Below are 19,795 nucleotides of genomic sequence, written 5' to 3'. Positions count from 1 at the left end.
GTAACTGTCTGGTTCCTACTGGTTCCTCTGCTCCCTGCTGGTAACTGTCTGGTTCCTACTGGTTCCTCTGCTCCCTGCTGGTAACTGTCTGGTTCCTACTGGTTCCTCTGCTCCCTGCTGGTAACTGTCTGGTTCCTACTGGTTCCTCTGCTCCCTGCTGGTAACTGTCTGGTTCCTACTGGTTCCTCTGCTCCCTGCTGGTAACTGTCTGGTTCCTACTAGTTCCTCTGCTCCCTGCTGGAAACTGTCTGGTTCCTACTAGTTCCTCTGCACCCTGCTGGTAACTGTCTGGTTCCTACTGGTTCCTCTGCACCCTGCTGGTAACTGTCTGGTTCCTACTGGTTCCTCTGCACCCTGCTGGTAACTGTCTGGTTCCTACTGGTTCCTCTGCACCCTGCTGGTAACTGTCTGGTTTCTACTAGTTCCTCTGCACCCTGCTGGTAACTGTCTGGTTCCTACTAGTTCCTCTGCACCCTGCTGGTAACTGTCTGGTTCCTACTAGTTCCTCTGCACCCTGCTGGTAACTGTCTGGTTCCTACTAGTTCCTCTGCACCCTGCTGGTAACTGTCTGGTTTCTACTAGTTCCTCTGCACCCTGCTGGTAACTGTCTGGTTTCTACTAGTTCCTCTGCACCCTGCTGGTAACTGTCTGGTTTCTACTAGTTCCTCTGCACCCTGCTGGTAACTGTCTGGTTTCTACTGGTTCCTCTGCTCCCTGCTGGTAACTGTCTGGTTCCTACTAGTTCCTCTGCACCCTGCTGGTAACTGTCTGGTTTCTACTGGTTCCTCTGCTCCCTGCTGGTAACTGTCTGGTTCCTACTAGTTCCTCTGCACCCTGCTGGTAACTGTCTGGTTTCTACTGGTTCCTCTGCTCCCTGCTGGTAACTGTCTGGTTGCTACTTGCATGAAGCGAAAAGTTGCCGCCTCAGCAGTTATGTTTATGCCGGTGAAACAGATTGTTTTGATAAAACAGCTGATCAAGGTGGTGAGAAACTATGGGAATTTTTACAACACGACATATAACCATTTAACTATCGGGTCACGCACCCCCTGGCCACGCCCCCTGGGCCCTTTCAAAGATTAAAGTGCAAAAAAAGGCTTTTTTGTTAGTTTGTGTATTTTAAGAGAGGTGTCTGACAGCCGCTGTGGATAATAAACAGATACAGCTTATATACGTCATTATTTTATGAGAAAAGTATTGATACCATCCCTGAATACAGATTGGCAACTGCATGACCGACCAGCTGGTCTATCATCTGCAGTAGTTTTAAAATATAAAATGTCACACAGATTGAACAAGATTTTATATAAAACACTACATAAAACAAGCCTGGCGGACTGACTGGTTACAGATCCAGAACCCCCCTCCCACGCCGTGACCCCTGCCCCGGTGAGGGTGAAGCTTCTCATGCGTCTCGCCAGATGAAAAATAAAGCTCTTATAGCTCTGGTGGCATGGAGAGTAAGAACAAAGTTCTTCACCACTGCAGACCAGTGCAGATTACCAGTTTGTGAGCCAGTGGCCAGTAAAGACACCAGCTTTCCTCCCAGCAGCTGGTTTTAGACCAGGGGTCGGCAACCCAAAATGTTGAAAGAGCCATATTGGACCAAAAAACCCCAAAAACAAATATGTCCGGAACCGCAAAAAATGAAAAGCCTTATATAAGCCTTATGAAGGCAACACATGCTTTATGTATCTATATTAGCCTACTATCAAAATGACTAAATACATAATGAGCCTTAATAACAAAATATTTATTTTCCCTGCAGCGCATCCTGTAGAGAACGACGCACCACCTGACGACTCTGTTGTACGATGCCATCTCATGTTTAAATTCATTACAATATTAATGAATTATGTTTTGTTGCTTTGATGAAATAAAAAAAAATGCAATAAAGAAATCCGATTTCTGATGTCATTTTTATTTTGAGGATTAAAAAATAACAAATTGAATGTGCATAACGCGCCCCTTATCTGGGCAAACAGAGCGCAATAAAATGCAGCCTGCATTTATAAAAAATAAACCAGCAGACTTTTAAAGAGGTAAAGTATATCAAATCAAATGAATACAGTTTGATTTCTGTGCAAATGCCAAGCAAGGGTTAAACGCAGCAGCATCCTCTTGTCTTTAGACACGCAACCAACGCAGCTATCCTCCGACCTGAGCACCATTACCAAGTGTCATTCCACATATATACTGACAATAATCAGAAATCATTTTATAAAAACATCCACTTTGTTACTCAGTCTGTGTCTATGAAGGATGATGTTCTTACCCGTTTAATGTGACTTCTGTTGTCGGACATCACTGGTCGGCTTCTCAACATGTAAGATGTAACTTGTGCTGAATTAATGTCCTTGATTTGCTGATCGGTGATGTTGCCGCCATTTTAACGGTCCTTTCCTTCACTGTCTTAGCGGAGAGGTGCATGTCTTTGATTTTCTGTATGATCTCGGTTTTGTTTTTGAAGTCTGGGAATAGGTGTTCTGATATGTTGATGACTGACTCCTTCATGTAGTTACCATCTGTGAACAGTTTTCTACGTTTTATTATCTCCCGGGTTGCAACTAAACTACAGCAGTAGTGGAGTTTGGAGATGCAATCCACTTAAATCTATTTTTGCCCTTCTCGAATTTCTCCAGAAGTAATGCAATCGCACATGCTTTCCCTGGAAATGTCTTTCCACATGACTCTTTTTGTTATTTGACAACCTCTCGCTACAGAGCAAACATTCAGGCAATCCTTCCGCATTGGCAATGAATGCAAATGATTCGGTCCCAGAAACGTTGAATCCTCTCGTTATTTTTCTCTTTTTCCCTTTGGGATCCATGTCCCATCACACAGCCTCGGATTGTTTACAACGCCACCTGCCTGGCATCCCGCCCTGCTGACAGATAGGCTACGTGTGTCGCAGGCTATGACGCAAATCTTCCTTGACAGAAATGTTCAAATTTAATATTTATTTTACACATTTTTACAGAATTGGAAAATGTTAAGAATGTTTGTATCATGTTTGTCCTCCTACAGAACCATATCAAAACAAAAATATATTTCCCACCCCCATTATTTTTTAAACATTTTTGAAAAAGCTCTAGGGAGCCACTTGGGCGGCGCTAAAGAGCCACACACACACACACACACACACACACACACACACACCCCTAAAGAAAGAAACATGGAACCAGATCCAGCAGATAAGCACTAGAGCAGATAGATGTAGAGGAGTGAAAGGGAGGAAGGAGTGTGTGAGGAGGTGAGGAGGAGGAGCGTACTTGGGTGGCTTGAGGTCCCTGTGAATGAGAGCCTTTGGCTTCATGCCATGGAGATAGGCCACGCCCTGCGAGCACTGCAGACACCAGCTCATGGCGTGGGAAGCCGTGTAATGAGGGAGGGGCTCGGCGCCGTGCAGCACTGTGGACAGAGAACACCGTCACACACTGGCAGACAGGACCCCGTCTCAGGCCGCCGTCTCAGGCCGCCGTCCCAGGACGCCGTCCCAGGCCGCCGTCCCAGGCCGCCGTCTCAGGACGCCGTCCCAGGACGCCGTCCCAGGACGCCGTCCCGGGACGCCGTCCCGGGACGCCGTCCCAGGACGCCGTCCCAGGCCGCCGTCTCAGGCCGCCGTCTCAGGCCGCCGTCTCAGGCCGCCGTCCCAGGCCGCCGTCCCAGGACGCCGTCTCAGGACGCCGTCTCAGGCCGCCGTCTCAGGCCGCCGTCCCAGGCCGCCGTCCCAGGCTGCCGTCTCAGGACGCCGTCCCAGGCCGCCGTCCCAGGCCGCCGTCTCAGGCCGCCGTCCCAGGCCGCCGTCCCAGGACGCCGTCCCAGGCCGCCGTCTCAGGACGCCGTCTCAGGCCGCCGTCTCAGGCCGCCGTCCCAGGCCGCCGTCCCAGGACGCCGTCCCAGGACGCCGTCTCAGGCCGCCGTCTCAGGCCGCCGTCCCAGGACGCCGTCCCAGGCCGCCGTCCCAGGACGCCGTCCCAGGACGCCGTCTCAGGCCGCCGTCCCAGGCCGCCGTCCCAGGACGCCGTCTCAGGCCGCCGTCCCAGGCCGCCGTCCCAGGCCGCCGTCCCAGGACGCCGTCCCAGGCCGCCGTCTCAGGCCGCCGTCCCAGGACGCCGTCTCAGGCCGCCGTCCCAGGCCGCCGTCCCAGGACGCCGTCTCAGGCCGCCGTCCCAGGACGCCGTCTCAGGCCGCCGTCCCAGGACGCCGTCTCAGGCCGCCGTCCCAGGACGCCGCAGCTTACTGACACCATTTAACTGAATGAAGTTACTGGAGCATGAAGCGTAAGTCTGGAAGAGATTCAGTTTGTTTCTAGAAAATGACAGAAACGTTGTTGTAGACGTTTCATCATCTAATAACAGTTTTATCATTCAGTTAATCTGCATCTTCCGTCGTCCGGGAAACTCCGCAGCGCTTTCATATCAATCATCCAACATGGCAACAGAAGCCCATCAATGAGCTGTCAGGTTGAACTTTATTTGGAGTTTATACATGTAAACGTTAATATTTACCTCCTGACCTACAGAAAAATGGAAAGAGCAGCTAATTTTTCAGAGCTCTGAATATGCAATCATCTCCAAAACCTGCAGACCCCCCTGAACTGGACAGAGAGGGCGGAGCCAGAAGAGGTCACTTCCCGTTCAGAGCAATTAACAAAACACACTAACTGTCTCAGACTCTATTAGTTCAGTTTTTAAGAGTACGGTATCATGTTATTGTTGCATGTAAGAAGTCATCATTCCTGAGATGTGAGGTGGACGATGTCACTCCTCAACGGTCTGTAGACCTTTCCCTGCTTCAACACACTTGATTTAAACAGCTAATCAAGCTCTGCTTTCACTCCCTTCATCAGGAAAACATGTAAAACCTTCAGGACTCCGGCTCTGGAGGACCAGAGTCGCCTTTCCATACGCTGGATCCTGATGAACATCTTAAAGTGGTCAACAGTACCAGGCTGGACGTCACTGTGCACTGACTGTCAATCCGACGGGAGGCTCTTCATGCAAACAAGGGGAGTCAGGGGACGGGACAGATTCTTCTGTTTGTGCAAGGACGTGCTCATTTCAGCGCCAGCAAAGTGGAACACATGCTGGCCTCTGTCACATAAACCGTTCTACGACGTCCAGACTCACCATTGTACAATGATCCGCCTTCAGCGTATTCCATCACAAGGCAGACCTGAGAGGGCAGACAGCCATGAACAGAGTACTTCCAACGTCACACACTGAACTTTTCATCACTTCACAACATGCTAAAAAGGTTCACTTACTGGATTTTTGCAAGCACCGTACAACTTCACAATATTTTGGTGGTTGACACGGGACAGCTGCCGAAGCTGGAGACAAAGAGGAAACCGTGTCCATGTTGCTCAGTTTGAACAAACAAAGCAGGTGAAGATAATAGAAACGCCTCTAACCTCAACGATAAATGCTTTCCTCTCTGATTCACTCTCAATGGTCTTGATGGCAACATCGTTGCCTTTCCATTTGGCTTTGCAGACAACTCCAAACGCTCCTCTCCCCACCACCTGGAAACAGACATCCAACAGTCAAGCTCCTCATAAACAGCATAACCATGACAATAATGAGCCTCAGCAGGAACAACATGCAAAGCACCTCTTCAACTTCAATATCCTCATAATTTATTTCTTCAAATGGATATCCAGGCGGGGTTTCCAGCATGTCGGAGGATGGTAGAGTTAGAGACATGACCAGCTGAAGTCAGCTAGAGCTGGAGGACAAATGTAGGCAGGAAGATGTTAGTGATTACTGCACAGTGATATGACAACACTTCACATGGCTCTAACACATATAGTTATATATACACATGTAGACTTACACATGTAGTTAATTCACATAACAAATTCTATTTGCGTTTAAAAGTTTGTCAAGAGCAGTAAAAAGCCTACATAATTTATGGACATCAGTTTCCAGCTGTTTTAATGCAATAACCAACTATTAGCTAGCAAAGCTAAACTTACTAGAAGAAAATCTAAATAATGGCAAACGACAACCTGACGAGCTTCAAATGGATTCTAGAACACATAAAACTAAATTTTATAAGTTTTATAACGCTGCACTTTTAGTGTCGACTGGAGCTGATCATCGCCTCACGTTTAACACGTGAAACCAGCTTAATTTAACCCGGCCTGAAGGCTATCTAACAGCGTTAGCCTGCAGAGTAGCTAACAGTGTTAGCCACTTAGCCTGACTGCTAACGCTAACTACAGTGTAGTTAACAGTGTTAGCCACTTAGCCTGACTGCTAACGCTAACTACAGTGTAGTTAACAGTGTTAGCCACCTAGCCTGACTGCTAAAGCTAACTACAGTGTAGCTAACAGCGTTAGCCACCTAGCCTGACTGCTAATGCTAACTACAGTGTCGCTAACAGCGTTAGCCACCTAGCCTGACTGCTAATGCTAACTACAGTGTCGCTTACAGCGTTAGCCACCTAGCCTGACTGCTAATGCTAACTACAGTGTCGCTAACAGCGTTAGCCACCTAGCCTAACTGCTAATGCTAACTACAGGGTAGCTAACAGGGTTAGCCACCTAGCCTGACGGCTAATGCTAACTACAGTGTAGCTAACAGCGTTAGCCTCCTAGCCTGACTGCTAATGCTAACAACCGGGACTTAGTGGCTTAAACAACCCAACCATTCGCCGCTGATGTGTCACCAATGCAGGCTCTGTAGACATGGGGATACTGTCAACTATTGGTGTAAGGAAAACCGAGGAATAATGTCCATTTTTAGAAAACGACTCTCCCCATGCAGCAGACAAGCAGACATAACTTTTCCTCAAATCGTCCAGCTAGCTTTGTAGCACTGTTATTATCTCAGAGGCATAGCAACTCCATCCGGAACTGTGTGCACGAGCAATTCTATCCCGCGGAAACGAAAAGAAATTTTCTTTCCTCCAACATTTCTTAAACTGGTTCAGTTAAATCAGTGTTTTTAAAAGTATCCAGGAAACAAGTTTTCGTGATTATGATCATTTAATCAATAACATTTTATGTTGAAGTGGATAATTTTGCAGATTATTTCAGTTTTCACTTCCCAAAAAGAATGAAAACACATTCTTAGATATTAAAGTAATTAAGGTTACCTTCTCTTTTATTTTTAACTCTAAGTGACTAAGCTTCAATCTTATATATAATCAACCTTCAACCATAAATGTAAAGATAGTATGTTTCTGTCTGTCTCTCAGATGTCTGTTTTCAACTTTATGTAAAAAACAGATTTCTGCACTCCTCATATACAAACATTCACCCTTAGACCTACAAGACCTTCAACCACACACATACATACACATATATTATATATACATACACACACACACACACACACACACACACACACACACACACACACACACATACATATATATATATATATATATATATATAGAGAGAGAGAGAGAGAGAGAGAGAGAGAGAGAGAGAGAGAGAGAGAGAGATGAATAATATATTTCTGTCCGTCAGTTGATTTTTTTTTTTTTTTTTTTAAAGTAACTATGTAAAAACTGCTGGGCATATTTCTGAGATATTTTTCTGAGGATGTGGCAGTGTTCTGGACACAGAAAATCTTCACCGTACAGGTGGTGATAACCTGCTTGAGGTCCGAGGTCTGCGCTGTCCAGAGCTTTAGTCATATAAAACCATTATAGAAACCTTTCATTTGTATTGACACATTATTTATAAAATTACTTTGACATCCTTAGATCATGCTTGTGGACGCTACTTTAAAGAGTTGAGAGCTAAAATAATCCCTTTAAAATAACTTGGAGGAGGTGGTACTTCCTAACAGTCAGAAAGAGCGCCTCTGTGATTAGAATAAGACTTGATATAACGTCAGGGTTACATTTGTGAGGAGGGACACTTTAAAAACACAACCGCTGATGAATGCTAATTATACGCTCCTCACAAAGGGAGAAATAAAGCCAGATCCCAGCGGAGGCGTTCCAAGCCACTAGGCAAGCACAATTCATACTAATGAGCAGGAACTAATTTGTTGTGATATTAAACAGAGGGTTGTTAATAACAGGAGCTCTCCCTCTCCCCTCAAATAATTATTCTAATCACTCTTTCCAAAGGTGATTAAAACGCTTTTACCTGGGACTTCCCGGCTGGCATATGCTTTGGGACCTGCAGTCAAGAGATGGTTGCATATTTGTTTGCTCTCTGCTGCCAGAACTCTTTTCAAGGGTCAGACCTGATAGAAGACTTTCCTTCTGGTTCTGCCACCTTTGCAGCTTGGGAATGTGTTCTGCAGCCATCTGGCTTCATTAAGCAGCAACATTAATGAAATCATGAAGGTAGCAGTTCACAAGTGACACACTGGAGTCACACAGGCAGCTCAGATGCCAACTTGTGCTCTTTGGATGGAAAAAACATCCAACTTTGATCAGCTGTGCGGGTGCGAGGCATTCAGAGGTCACTGCACTGAGTCTGCAGGGATAAAAATCCAAATTGCCTTCAGAGATTAGATTTCAGGAAAAGCAGTTTCCATCATTTCTGTATGCACCAAAACCTGATAAGTGTTTCACACCAGTTCCTGTGCAGCACAGAAGGAGCACCTTCAGCGACTGATGCAGTGCTCATCTCCAGATGCTGGAGATCCAGTCCGGTGCTGGTCAGACTACAGACTCACTGGAGATCCAGTCCAGTGCGGGTCCGACTAAGGACTCACTGGCGATCCAGTCCGGTGCTGGTCCGACTAAAGACTCACTGGAGATCCAGTCCAGTGCCGGTCCGACTAAAGACTCACTGGAGATCCAGTCCGGTGCTGGTCCGACTAAAGACTCACTGGAGATCCAGTCCAGTGCCGGTCCGACTAAAGACCCACTGGAGATCCAGTCCGGTGCCGGTCTGACTAGTGCCGGTCCGACTAAAGACTCACTGGCGATCCAGTCCGGTGCTGGTCCGACAAAAGACCCACTGGAGATCCAGTCCAGTGCCGGTCCGACTAAAGACCCACTGGAGATCCAGTCCAGTGCCGGTCCGACTAAAGACTCACTGGAGATCCAGTCCGGTGCCGGTCTGACTAGCGCCGGTCCGACTAAAGACTCACTGGAGATCCAGTCCAGTGCTGGTCAGACTACAGACTCACTAGGGATCCAGCCCGGTGCTGGTGAGACTAAAGACGCACTGGAGATCCAGTCCAGTGCTGGTCAGACAAAAGACCCACTGGAGATCCAGTCCAGTGCTGGTCTGACTAAAGACTCACTGGAGATCCAGTCCAGTGCGGGTCCGACTAAAGACTCACTGGAGATCCAGTCCGGTGCTGGTCCGACTAAAGACTCACTGGCGATCCAGTCCAGTGCTGGTCCGACAAAAGACCCACTGGAGATCCAGTCCAGTGCCGGTCCGACTAAAGACCCACTGGAGATCTAGTCCGGTGCCGGTCTGACTAGTGCCGGTCCGACTAAAGACTCACTGGCGATCCAGTCCGGTGCTGGTCCGACAAAAGACCCACTGGGGATCCAGTCCAGTGCCGGTCCGACTAAAGACTCACTGGAGATACAGTCCGGTGCTGGTCCGACAAAAGACCCACTGGAGATCCAGTCCAGTGCCGGTCCGACTAAAGACCCACTGGAGATCCAGTCCAGTGCTGGTCAGACTACAGACTCACTAGGGATCCAGTCCGGTGCTGGTCCGACTAAAGACGCACTGGAGATCCAGTCCAGTGCTGGTCAGACTACAGACTCACTGGAGATCCAGTCCAGTGCCGGTCCGACTAAAGACTCACTGGAGATCCAGTCCGGTGCTGGTCCGACTAAAGACTCACTGGAGATACAGTCCGGTGCTGGTCCGACAAAAGACCCACTGGAGATCCAGTCCAGTGCCGGTCCGACTAAAGACCCACTGGAGATCCAGTCCAGTGCCGGTCCGACTAAAGACCCACTGGAGATCTAGTCCGGTGCCGGTCTGACTAGTGCCGGTCCGACTAAAGACTCACTGGCGATCCAGTCCGGTGCTGGTCCGACAAAAGACCCACTGGGGATCCAGTCCAGTGCCGGTCCGACTAAAGACTCACTGGAGATACAGTCCGGTGCTGGTCCGACAAAAGACCCACTGGAGATCCAGTCCAGTGCCGGTCCGACTAAAGACCCACTGGAGATCCAGTCCAGTGCTGGTCAGACTACAGACTCACTAGGGATCCAGTCCGGTGCTGGTCCGACTAAAGACGCACTGGAGATCCAGTCCAGTGCTGGTCAGACTACAGACTCACTGGAGATCCAGTCCAGTGCCGGTCCGACTAAAGACTCACTGGAGATCCAGTCCGGTGCTGGTCCGACTAAAGACTCACTGGAGATACAGTCCGGTGCTGGTCCGACAAAAGACCCACTGGAGATCCAGTCCAGTGCCGGTCCGACTAAAGACCCACTGGAGATCCAGTCCAGTGCTGGTCAGACTACAGACTCACTAGGGATCCAGTCCGGTGCTGGTCCGACTAAAGACGCACTGGAGATCCAGTCCAGTGCTGGTCAGACTACAGACTCACTGGAGATCCAGTCCAGTGCCGGTCCGACTAAAGACTCACTGGAGATCCAGTCCAACTAAAGACTCACTGGAGATCTAGTCCGACTAAACACTCACTGGGGATCCTTTCCAGTGCCAGTCCGACTAAAGACTCACTGGAGATCCAGTCCAACTAAAGACTCACTGGAGATCTAGTCCGACTAAACACTCACTGGGGATCCTTTCCAGTGCCAGTCCGACTAAAGACTCACTGGAGATCTAGTCTGACTAAAGACCCACTGGGGATCCAGTCCGACTAAAGACTCACTGGAGATCTAGTCCGACTAAAGACTCACTGGAGATCCTGTCCAGTGCCAGTCCGACTAAAGACTCACTGGAAATCTAGTCTGACTAAAGACTCACTGGAGATCCATTCCAACTAAAGACTCACTGGAGATCTAGTCCGACTAAACACTCACTGGGGATCCTTTCCAGTGCCAGTCCGACTAAAGACTGACTGGAGATCTAGTCCGACTAAAGACTCACTGGAGATCCTGTCCAGTGCCAGTCCGACTAAAGACTCACTGGAGATCTAGTCCGACTAAACACTCACTGGGGATCCTTTCCAGTGCCAGTCCGACTAAAGACTCACTGGAGATCTAGTCTGACTAAAGACTCACTGGGGATCCAGTCCAGTGCCGGTCTGACTAAAGACTCACTGGGGATCCAGTCCGGTGCTGATCCGACTAAAGACTCACTGGAGATCCAGTCCGGTGCTGGTCCGACTAAAGACTCACTGGCGATCCAGTCCGGTGCCAGTCCAACTAAAGACTCACTGGAGATCCAGTCCGACTAAAGACTCACTGGAGATCCAGTCCGGTGCTGGTCCGACTAAAGACTCACTGGAGATCCAGTCCGGTGCTGGTCCGACTAAAGACTCACTGGGGATCCAGTCTGGTGCTGGTCCGACTAAAGACTCACTTCTAGAAGTTATTTTATATCTGTGCAGGTTCAACTCCTACTTATGTAAGTCTGTTAACAGGATGCAGCTGCGATACTGCGATACTGCGATGTTGTGATACTGTCATACTGTCACACTGTCATACTGTCACACTGTCATACTGTCACACTGTCATACTGCGATACTGCCATACTGTCATACTGCAATACTGTCATACTCTCAAACTGCGATACTGTCATACTGTCATACTGTCATTGCGATACTGCCATACTGTCATGCTGTCATACTGCAATACTGTGATACTGTCATACTGCGATACTGTCATACTGCAATACTGTGATATTGCGATACTGTCATACTGCGATACTGTCATACTGTCATACTGTAACTGCGATACTGCCATACTGTCATACTGTGATACTGTCATACGGTCATACTGTCATTCTGCGATACTGTCATACTGTCACTGCGATACTGTCAAACTGTCATACTGTCATACTGTCATACTGTCATACTGTCATTGCGATACTGTCATACTGTCATACTGTCATACTGTCACTGCGATACTGTCATACTGTCATTCTGCGATACTGTCATAATGTCATACTGTCATACTGCGATACTGTCATACTGTCACTGCGATACTGTCATACTGTCATACTGTCATACTGCGATACTGTCATACTGTCATACTGTGATACTGTCATACTGTCATACTGTCACTGCGATACTGTCATACTGTCATACTGTGATACTGTCATACTGTAATTCTGCGATACTGTCATACTGTCATACTGTCACTGCGATACTGCGATACTGTGATACTGTCATACTGTCACTGCGATACTGTCATACTGCGATACTGTCATACTGTCACTGCGATACTGTCATACTGTCATACTGCGATACTGTCATACTCTCAAACTGCGATACTGTCATATTGTCATACTGTCATATTGTCATACTGTCATACTGTCATACTGTGATACTGTCATACTGTGATACTGTCATACTGTCATACTGCGATACTGTCATACTGTGATACTGTCATACTGCGATACTGTCATACTGTCACTGCGATACTGTCATACTGTCATACTGCGATACTGTCATACTGTCATACTGCGATACTGTCATACTGTCATACTGTCATACTGTCATACTGCGATACTGTCATACTGTCATACTGCAATAATGTCATACTGTGATACTGTCATACTGTCATACTGTGATACTGTCATACTTCGATACTGTCATACTGTCATACTGCAATAATGTCATACTGTGATACTGTCATACTTCGATACTGTCATACTGTCATACTGCAATAATGTCATACTGTGATACTGTCATACTGTCATACTGTGATACTGTCATACTGTCATACTGTCATACTGCAATACTGAGATACTGTGATACTGTCATGCTGTCATACTGCGATACTGTCATACTGTCATACTGTGATACTGCAATACTGTCATACTGTGATACTGTCATTCTGTGATACTGTCATACTGCAATACTGTGACACTGTCATACTGTCAAACTGCGATACTGTCATACTGTGATACTGTCAAACTGCGATACTGTCATACTGTCATACTGCGATACTGTCATACTGTCATACTGCGATACTGTCATACTGTCATACTGTCATACTGTCATACTGCGATACTGTCATACTGTCATACTGCAATAATGTCATACTGTGATACTGTCATACTGTCATACTGTGATACTGTCATACTTCGATACTGTCATACTGTCATACTGCAATAATGTCATACTGTGATACTGTCATACTTCGATACTGTCATACTGTCATACTGCAATAATGTCATACTGTGATACTGTCATACTGTCATACTGTCATACTGTGATACTGCAATACTGTCATACTGTGATACTGTCATACTGTGATACTGTCATACTGCAATACTGTGATACTGTCATACTGTCATACTGCGATACTGTCATACTGTGATACTGTCATACTGTCACTGCGATACTGTCATTCTGTCATACTGTCATACTGCGATACTGTCATACTGTCATACTGTGATACTGTCATACTGTCACTGCGATACTGTCATACTGTCATACTGTGATACTGTCATACTGTGATACTGTCATATTTTCATACTTCGATACTGTCATACTGTCATACTGCAATAATGTCATACTGTGATACTGTCATACTGTCATACTGTGATACTGTCATACTTCGATACTGTCATACTGTCATACGGCAATAATGTCACACTGTGATACTGTCATACTGCAATACTGATATACTGTCATACTGTCATGCTGTCATACTGCAATACTGTCATACTGTCATACTGTGATACTGCAATACTGTCATACTGTGATACTGTCATTCTATGATACTGTCATACTGCAATACTGTGACACTGTCATACTGTCAAACTGTGATACTGTCATACTGTGATACTGTCATACTGCGACACTGTCATACTGTCATACTGTGATACTGTCATACTGTCATACTGTGATACTGCAATACTGTCATACTGTGATACTGTCATACTGTGATACTGTCATACTGCAATAATGTGATACTGTCATACTGTCATACTGCGATACTGTCATACTGTCATACTGCGATACTGTCATACTGTGATACTGTCATATTGTCATACTTCGATACTGTCATACTGTCATACTGTCATACTGCAATAATGTCATACTGTGATACTGTGATACTGCGATACTGTCATACTGTCATACTGTGATACTGTCATACTGTCATACTGTGATACTGCAATACTGTCATACTGTCATACTGCAATACTGTGATACTGTGATACTGTCACACTGCGATACTGTCATTCTGTGATACTGTGATACTGTCATACTGCAATACTGTGATACTGCGATACCGTCATACTGCAATACTGTGATACTGTCATACTGCAATACTGTGATACTGTCATACTGCGATACTGTCATACTGCGATACTCTCATACTGTGATACTGTGATACTGTGATACTGTGATACTGTCATTCTGTGATACTGTCATACTGTCAAACTGCGAGACTGTCATACTGCAATACTGTGATACTGCGATACTGTCATATTGCAATACTGTGAAACTGTCATACTGCAATACTGTGATACTGTCATACTGCGATACTGTCATACTGTCATACTGTCACTGCGATACTGTCATACTGTCATACTGTCATACTGCGATACTGTCATACTGTCATACTGTGATACTGTCATACTGTCATACTGTCACTGCGATACTGTGATACTGTCATACTGTCACTGCGATACTGTCATACTGTCATACTGTCATACTGCGATACTGTCAAACTGTCATACTGTGATACTGTCATACTCTCATACTGTCACTGCGATACTGTCATACTGTCATACTGTGATACTGCGATACTGTCATATTGCAAAACTGTGATACTGTCATACTGCAATACTGTGATACTGTCATACTGCGATACTGTCATACTGTCATACTGTCACTGCGATACTGTCATACTGTCATACTGTCATACTGTGATACTGTCATACTGTCATACTGCGATACTGTCATTCTGTCATACTGTCATACTGTCATACTGTCATACTGCAATACTGTCATACTGTGATACTGTCATACTGTCATACTGTCACTGCGATACTGTCATACTGTCATACTGTCATACTGCAATACTGTCATACTGTGATACTGTCATACTGTCATACTGTCACTGCGATACTGTCATTCTGTCATACTGTCATACTGCGATACTGTCATACTGTCATACTGTGATACTGTCATACTGTCACTGCGATACTGTCATACTGTGATACTGTCGTACTGTGATACTGTCATATTTTCATACTTCGATACTGTCATACTGTCATACTGCAATAATGTCACACTGTGATACTGTCATACTGTCATACTGTGATACTGTCATACTTCGATACTGTCATATTGTCATACGGCAATAATGTCATACTGTGATACTGTCATACTGCAATACTGATATACTGTCATACTGTCATGCTGTCATACTGCAATACTGTCATACTGTCATACTGTCATACTGTGATACTGCAATACTGTCATACTGTGATACTGTCATTCTGTGATACTGTCATACTGCAATACTGTGACACTGTCATACTGTCAAACTGCGATACTGTCATACTGTGACTCTGTCATACTGCGATACTGTCATACTGTCATACTGTGATACTGTCATACTGTCATACTGTGATACTGCAATACTGTCATACTGTGATACTGTCATACTGTGATACTGTCATACTGCAATAATGTGATACTGTCATACTGTCATACTGCGATACTGTCATACTGTCATACTGCGATACTGTCATACTGTGATACTGTCATATTGTCATACTTCGATACTGTCATACTGTCATACTGTCATGCTGCAATAATGTCATACTGTGTTACTGTGATACTGTCATACTGTGATACTGTCATACTGTCATACTGCGATACTGTCATACTGTCATACTGTCACACTGTCATACTGTCACACTGTCATACTGCGATACTGCCATACTGTCATACTGCAATACTGTCATACTCTCAAACTGCGATACTGTCATACTGTCATACTGTCATTGCGATACTGCCATACTGTCATGCTGTCATACTGCAATACTGTGATACTGTCATACTGCGATACTGTCATACTGCAATACTGTGATATTGCGATACTGTCATACTGCGATACTGTCATACTGTCATACTGTAACTGCGATACTGCCATACTGTCATGCTGTGATACTGTGATATTGTCATACTGCAATACTGTCATACTGTCATACTGTGATACTGTCATACGGTCATACTGTCATTCTGCGATACTGTCATACTGTCACTGCGATACTGTCAAACTGTCATACTGTCATACTGTCATACTGTCATACTGTCATTGCGATACTGTCATACTGTCATACTGTCATACTGTCACTGCGATACTGTCATACTGTCATTCTGCGATACTGTCATAATGTCATACTGTCATACTGCGATACTGTCATACTGTCACTGCGATACTGCGATACTGTCATACTGTCATACTGTCATACTGCGATACTGTCATACTGTCATACTGTGATACTGTCATACTGTCATACTGTCACTGCGATACTGTCATACTGTCATACTGTGATACTGTCATACTGTAATTCTGCGATACTGTCATACTGTCATACTGTCACTGCGATACTGCGATACTGTGATACTGTCATACTGTCACTGCGATACTGTCATACTGCGATACTGTCATACTGTCACTGCGATACTGTCATACTGTCATACTGCGATACTGTCATACTCTCAAACTGCGATACTGTCATATTGTCATACTGTCATACTGTCATACTGTGATACTGTCATACTGTGATACTGTCATACTGTGATACTGTCATACTGCGATACTGTCATACTGTCACTGCGATACTGTCATACTGTCATACTGCGATACTGTCATACTGTCATACTGCGATACTGTCATACTGTCATACTGTCATACTGTCATACTGCGATACTGTCATACTGTCATACTGCAATAATGTCATACTGTGATACTGTCATACTGTCATACTGTGATACTGTCATACTTCGATACTGTCATACTGTCATACTGCAATAATGTCATACTGTGATACTGTCATACTTCGATACTGTCATACTGTCATACTGCAATAATGTCATACTGTGATACTGTCATACTGTCATACTGTGATACTGTCATACTGTCATACTGTCATACTGCAATACTGAGATACTGTGATACTGTCATGCTGTCATACTGCGATACTGTCATACTGTCATACTGTGATACTGCAATACTGTCATACTGTGATACTGTCATTCTGTGATACTGTCATACTGCAATACTGTGACACTGTCATACTGTCAAACTGCGATACTGTCATACTGTGATACTGTCATACTGCGATACTGTCATACTGTCATACTGTCATACTGTGATACTGTCATACTGTCATACTGTGATACTGCAATACTGTCATACTGTCATACTGTCATACTGTGATACTGTCATACTGTCATACTGTCATACTGTCACTGCGATACTGTCATACTGTCATTCTGCGATACTGTCATAATGTCATACTGTCATACTGCGATACTGTCATACTGTCACTGCGATACTGTCATACTGTCATACTGTCATACTGCGATACTGTCATACTGTCATACTGTGATACTGTCATACTGTCATACTGTCACTGCGATACTGTCATACTGTCATACTGTGATACTGTCATACTGTAATTCTGCGATACTGTCATACTGTCATACTGTCACTGCGATACTGCGATACTGTGATACTGTCATACTGTCACTGCGATACTGTCATACTGCGATACTGTCATACTGTCACTGCGATACTGTCATACTGTCATACTGCGATACTGTCATACTCTCAAACTGCGATACTGTCATATTGTCATACTGTCATACTGTCATACTGTGATACTGTCATACTGTGATACTGTCATACTGTGATACTGTCATACTGCGATACTGTCATACTGTCACTGCGATACTGTCATACTGTCATACTGCGATACTGTCATACTGTCATACTGCGATACTGTCATACTGTCATACTGTCATACTGTCATACTGCGATACTGTCATACTGTCATACTGCAATAATGTCATACTGTGATACTGTCATACTGTCATACTGTGATACTGTCATACTTCGATACTGTCATACTGTCATACTGCAATAATGTCATACTGTGATACTGTCATACTTCGATACTGTCATACTGTCATACTGCAATAATGTCATAATGTGATACTGTCATACTGTCATACTGTGATACTGTCATACTGTCATACTGTCATACTGCAATACTGAGATACTGTGATACTGTCATGCTGTCATACTGCGATACTGTCATACTGTCATACTGTGATACTGCAATACTGTCATACTGTGATACTGTCATTCTGTGATACTGTCATACTGCAATACTGTGACACTGTCATACTGTCAAACTGCGATACTGTCATACTGTGATACTGTCATACTGCGATACTGTCATACTGTCATACTGTCATACTGTGATACTGTCATACTGTCATACTGTGATACTGCAATACTGTCATACTGTCATACTGTCATACTGTGATACTGTCATACTGCAATACTGTGATACTGTCATACTGTCATACTGCGATACTGTCATACTGTGATACTGTCATACTGTCACTGCGATACTGTCATTCTGTCATACTGTCATACTGCGATACTGTCATACTGTCATACTGTGATACTGTCATACTGTCACTGCGATACTGTCATACTGTCATACTGTGATACTGTCATACTGTGATACTGTCATATTTTCATACTTCGATACTGTCATACTGTCATACTGCAATAATGTCATACTGTGATACTGTCATACTGTCATACTGTGATACTGTCATACTTCGATACTGTCATACTGTCATACGGCAATAATGTCACACTGTGATACTGTCATACTGCAATACTGATATACTGTCATACTGTCATGCTGTCATACTGCAATACTGTCATACTGTCATACTGTGATACTGCAATACTGTCATACTGTGATACTGTCATTCTATGATACTGTCATACTGCAATACTGTGACACTGTCATACTGTCAAACTGTGATACTGTCATACTGTGATACTGTCATACTGCGACACTGTCATACTGTCATACTGTGATACTGTCATACTGTCATACTGTCATACTGTGATACTGCAATACTGTCATACTGTGATACTGTCATACTGTGATACTGTCATACTGCAATAATGTGATACTGTCATACTGTCATACTGCGATACTGTCATACTGTCATACTGCGATACTGTCATACTGTGATACTGTCATATTGTCATACTTCGATACTGTCATACTGTCATACTGTCATACTGCAATAATGTCATACTGTGATACTGTGATACTGCGATACTGTCATACTGTCATACTGTGATACTGTCATACTGTCATACTGTGATACTGCAATACTGTCATACTGTCATACTGCAATACTGTGATACTGTGATACTGTCACACTGCGATACTGTCATTCTGTCATACTGTGATACTGTCATACTGCAATACTGTGATACTGCGATACCGTCATACTGCAATACTGTGATACTGTCATACTGCAATACTGTGATACTGTCATACTGCGATACTGTCATACTGCAATACTCTCATACTGTGATACTGTGATACTGTGATACTGTCATACTGTCATTCTGTGATACTGTCATACTGTCAAACTGCGAGACTGTCATACTGCAATACTGTGATACTGCGATACTGTCATA

At 44.8% G+C, this 19,795-nt stretch overlaps 1 protein-coding gene across 1 annotated transcript in view; it reads right to left on the bottom strand.

Moving 5' to 3' along the window:
- Window positions 1-6,849, bottom strand: part of map3k7 (mitogen-activated protein kinase kinase kinase 7) — a 35,562-nt gene extending 28,713 nt beyond the window's left edge. Inside the window, exons 1-6 of the mRNA XM_079255564.1 lie at window positions 6,656-6,849; window positions 5,616-5,730; window positions 5,417-5,527; window positions 5,270-5,335; window positions 5,133-5,178; window positions 3,273-3,411 (exon numbers count right to left, since the gene is read on the bottom strand). Of these exons, the coding sequence (XP_079111690.1) occupies window positions 3,273-3,411; window positions 5,133-5,178; window positions 5,270-5,335; window positions 5,417-5,527; window positions 5,616-5,708 (455 nt within the window). The 5' untranslated portion in view covers window positions 5,709-5,730; window positions 6,656-6,849. The remainder of the gene's footprint in view (window positions 1-3,272; window positions 3,412-5,132; window positions 5,179-5,269; window positions 5,336-5,416; window positions 5,528-5,615; window positions 5,731-6,655) is intronic.
- Window positions 6,850-19,795: the final 12,946 nt, after the last annotated feature.

Source organism: Telmatherina bonti (assembly GCF_933228915.1).
Source record: "Telmatherina bonti genome assembly, chromosome: 16".
NCBI lineage: Eukaryota > Metazoa > Chordata > Actinopteri > Atheriniformes > Telmatherinidae > Telmatherina > Telmatherina bonti.
The sequence above is the reverse complement of the archived record's forward strand: the minus strand, read 5'-3'. Positions and strand labels throughout refer to the sequence as shown.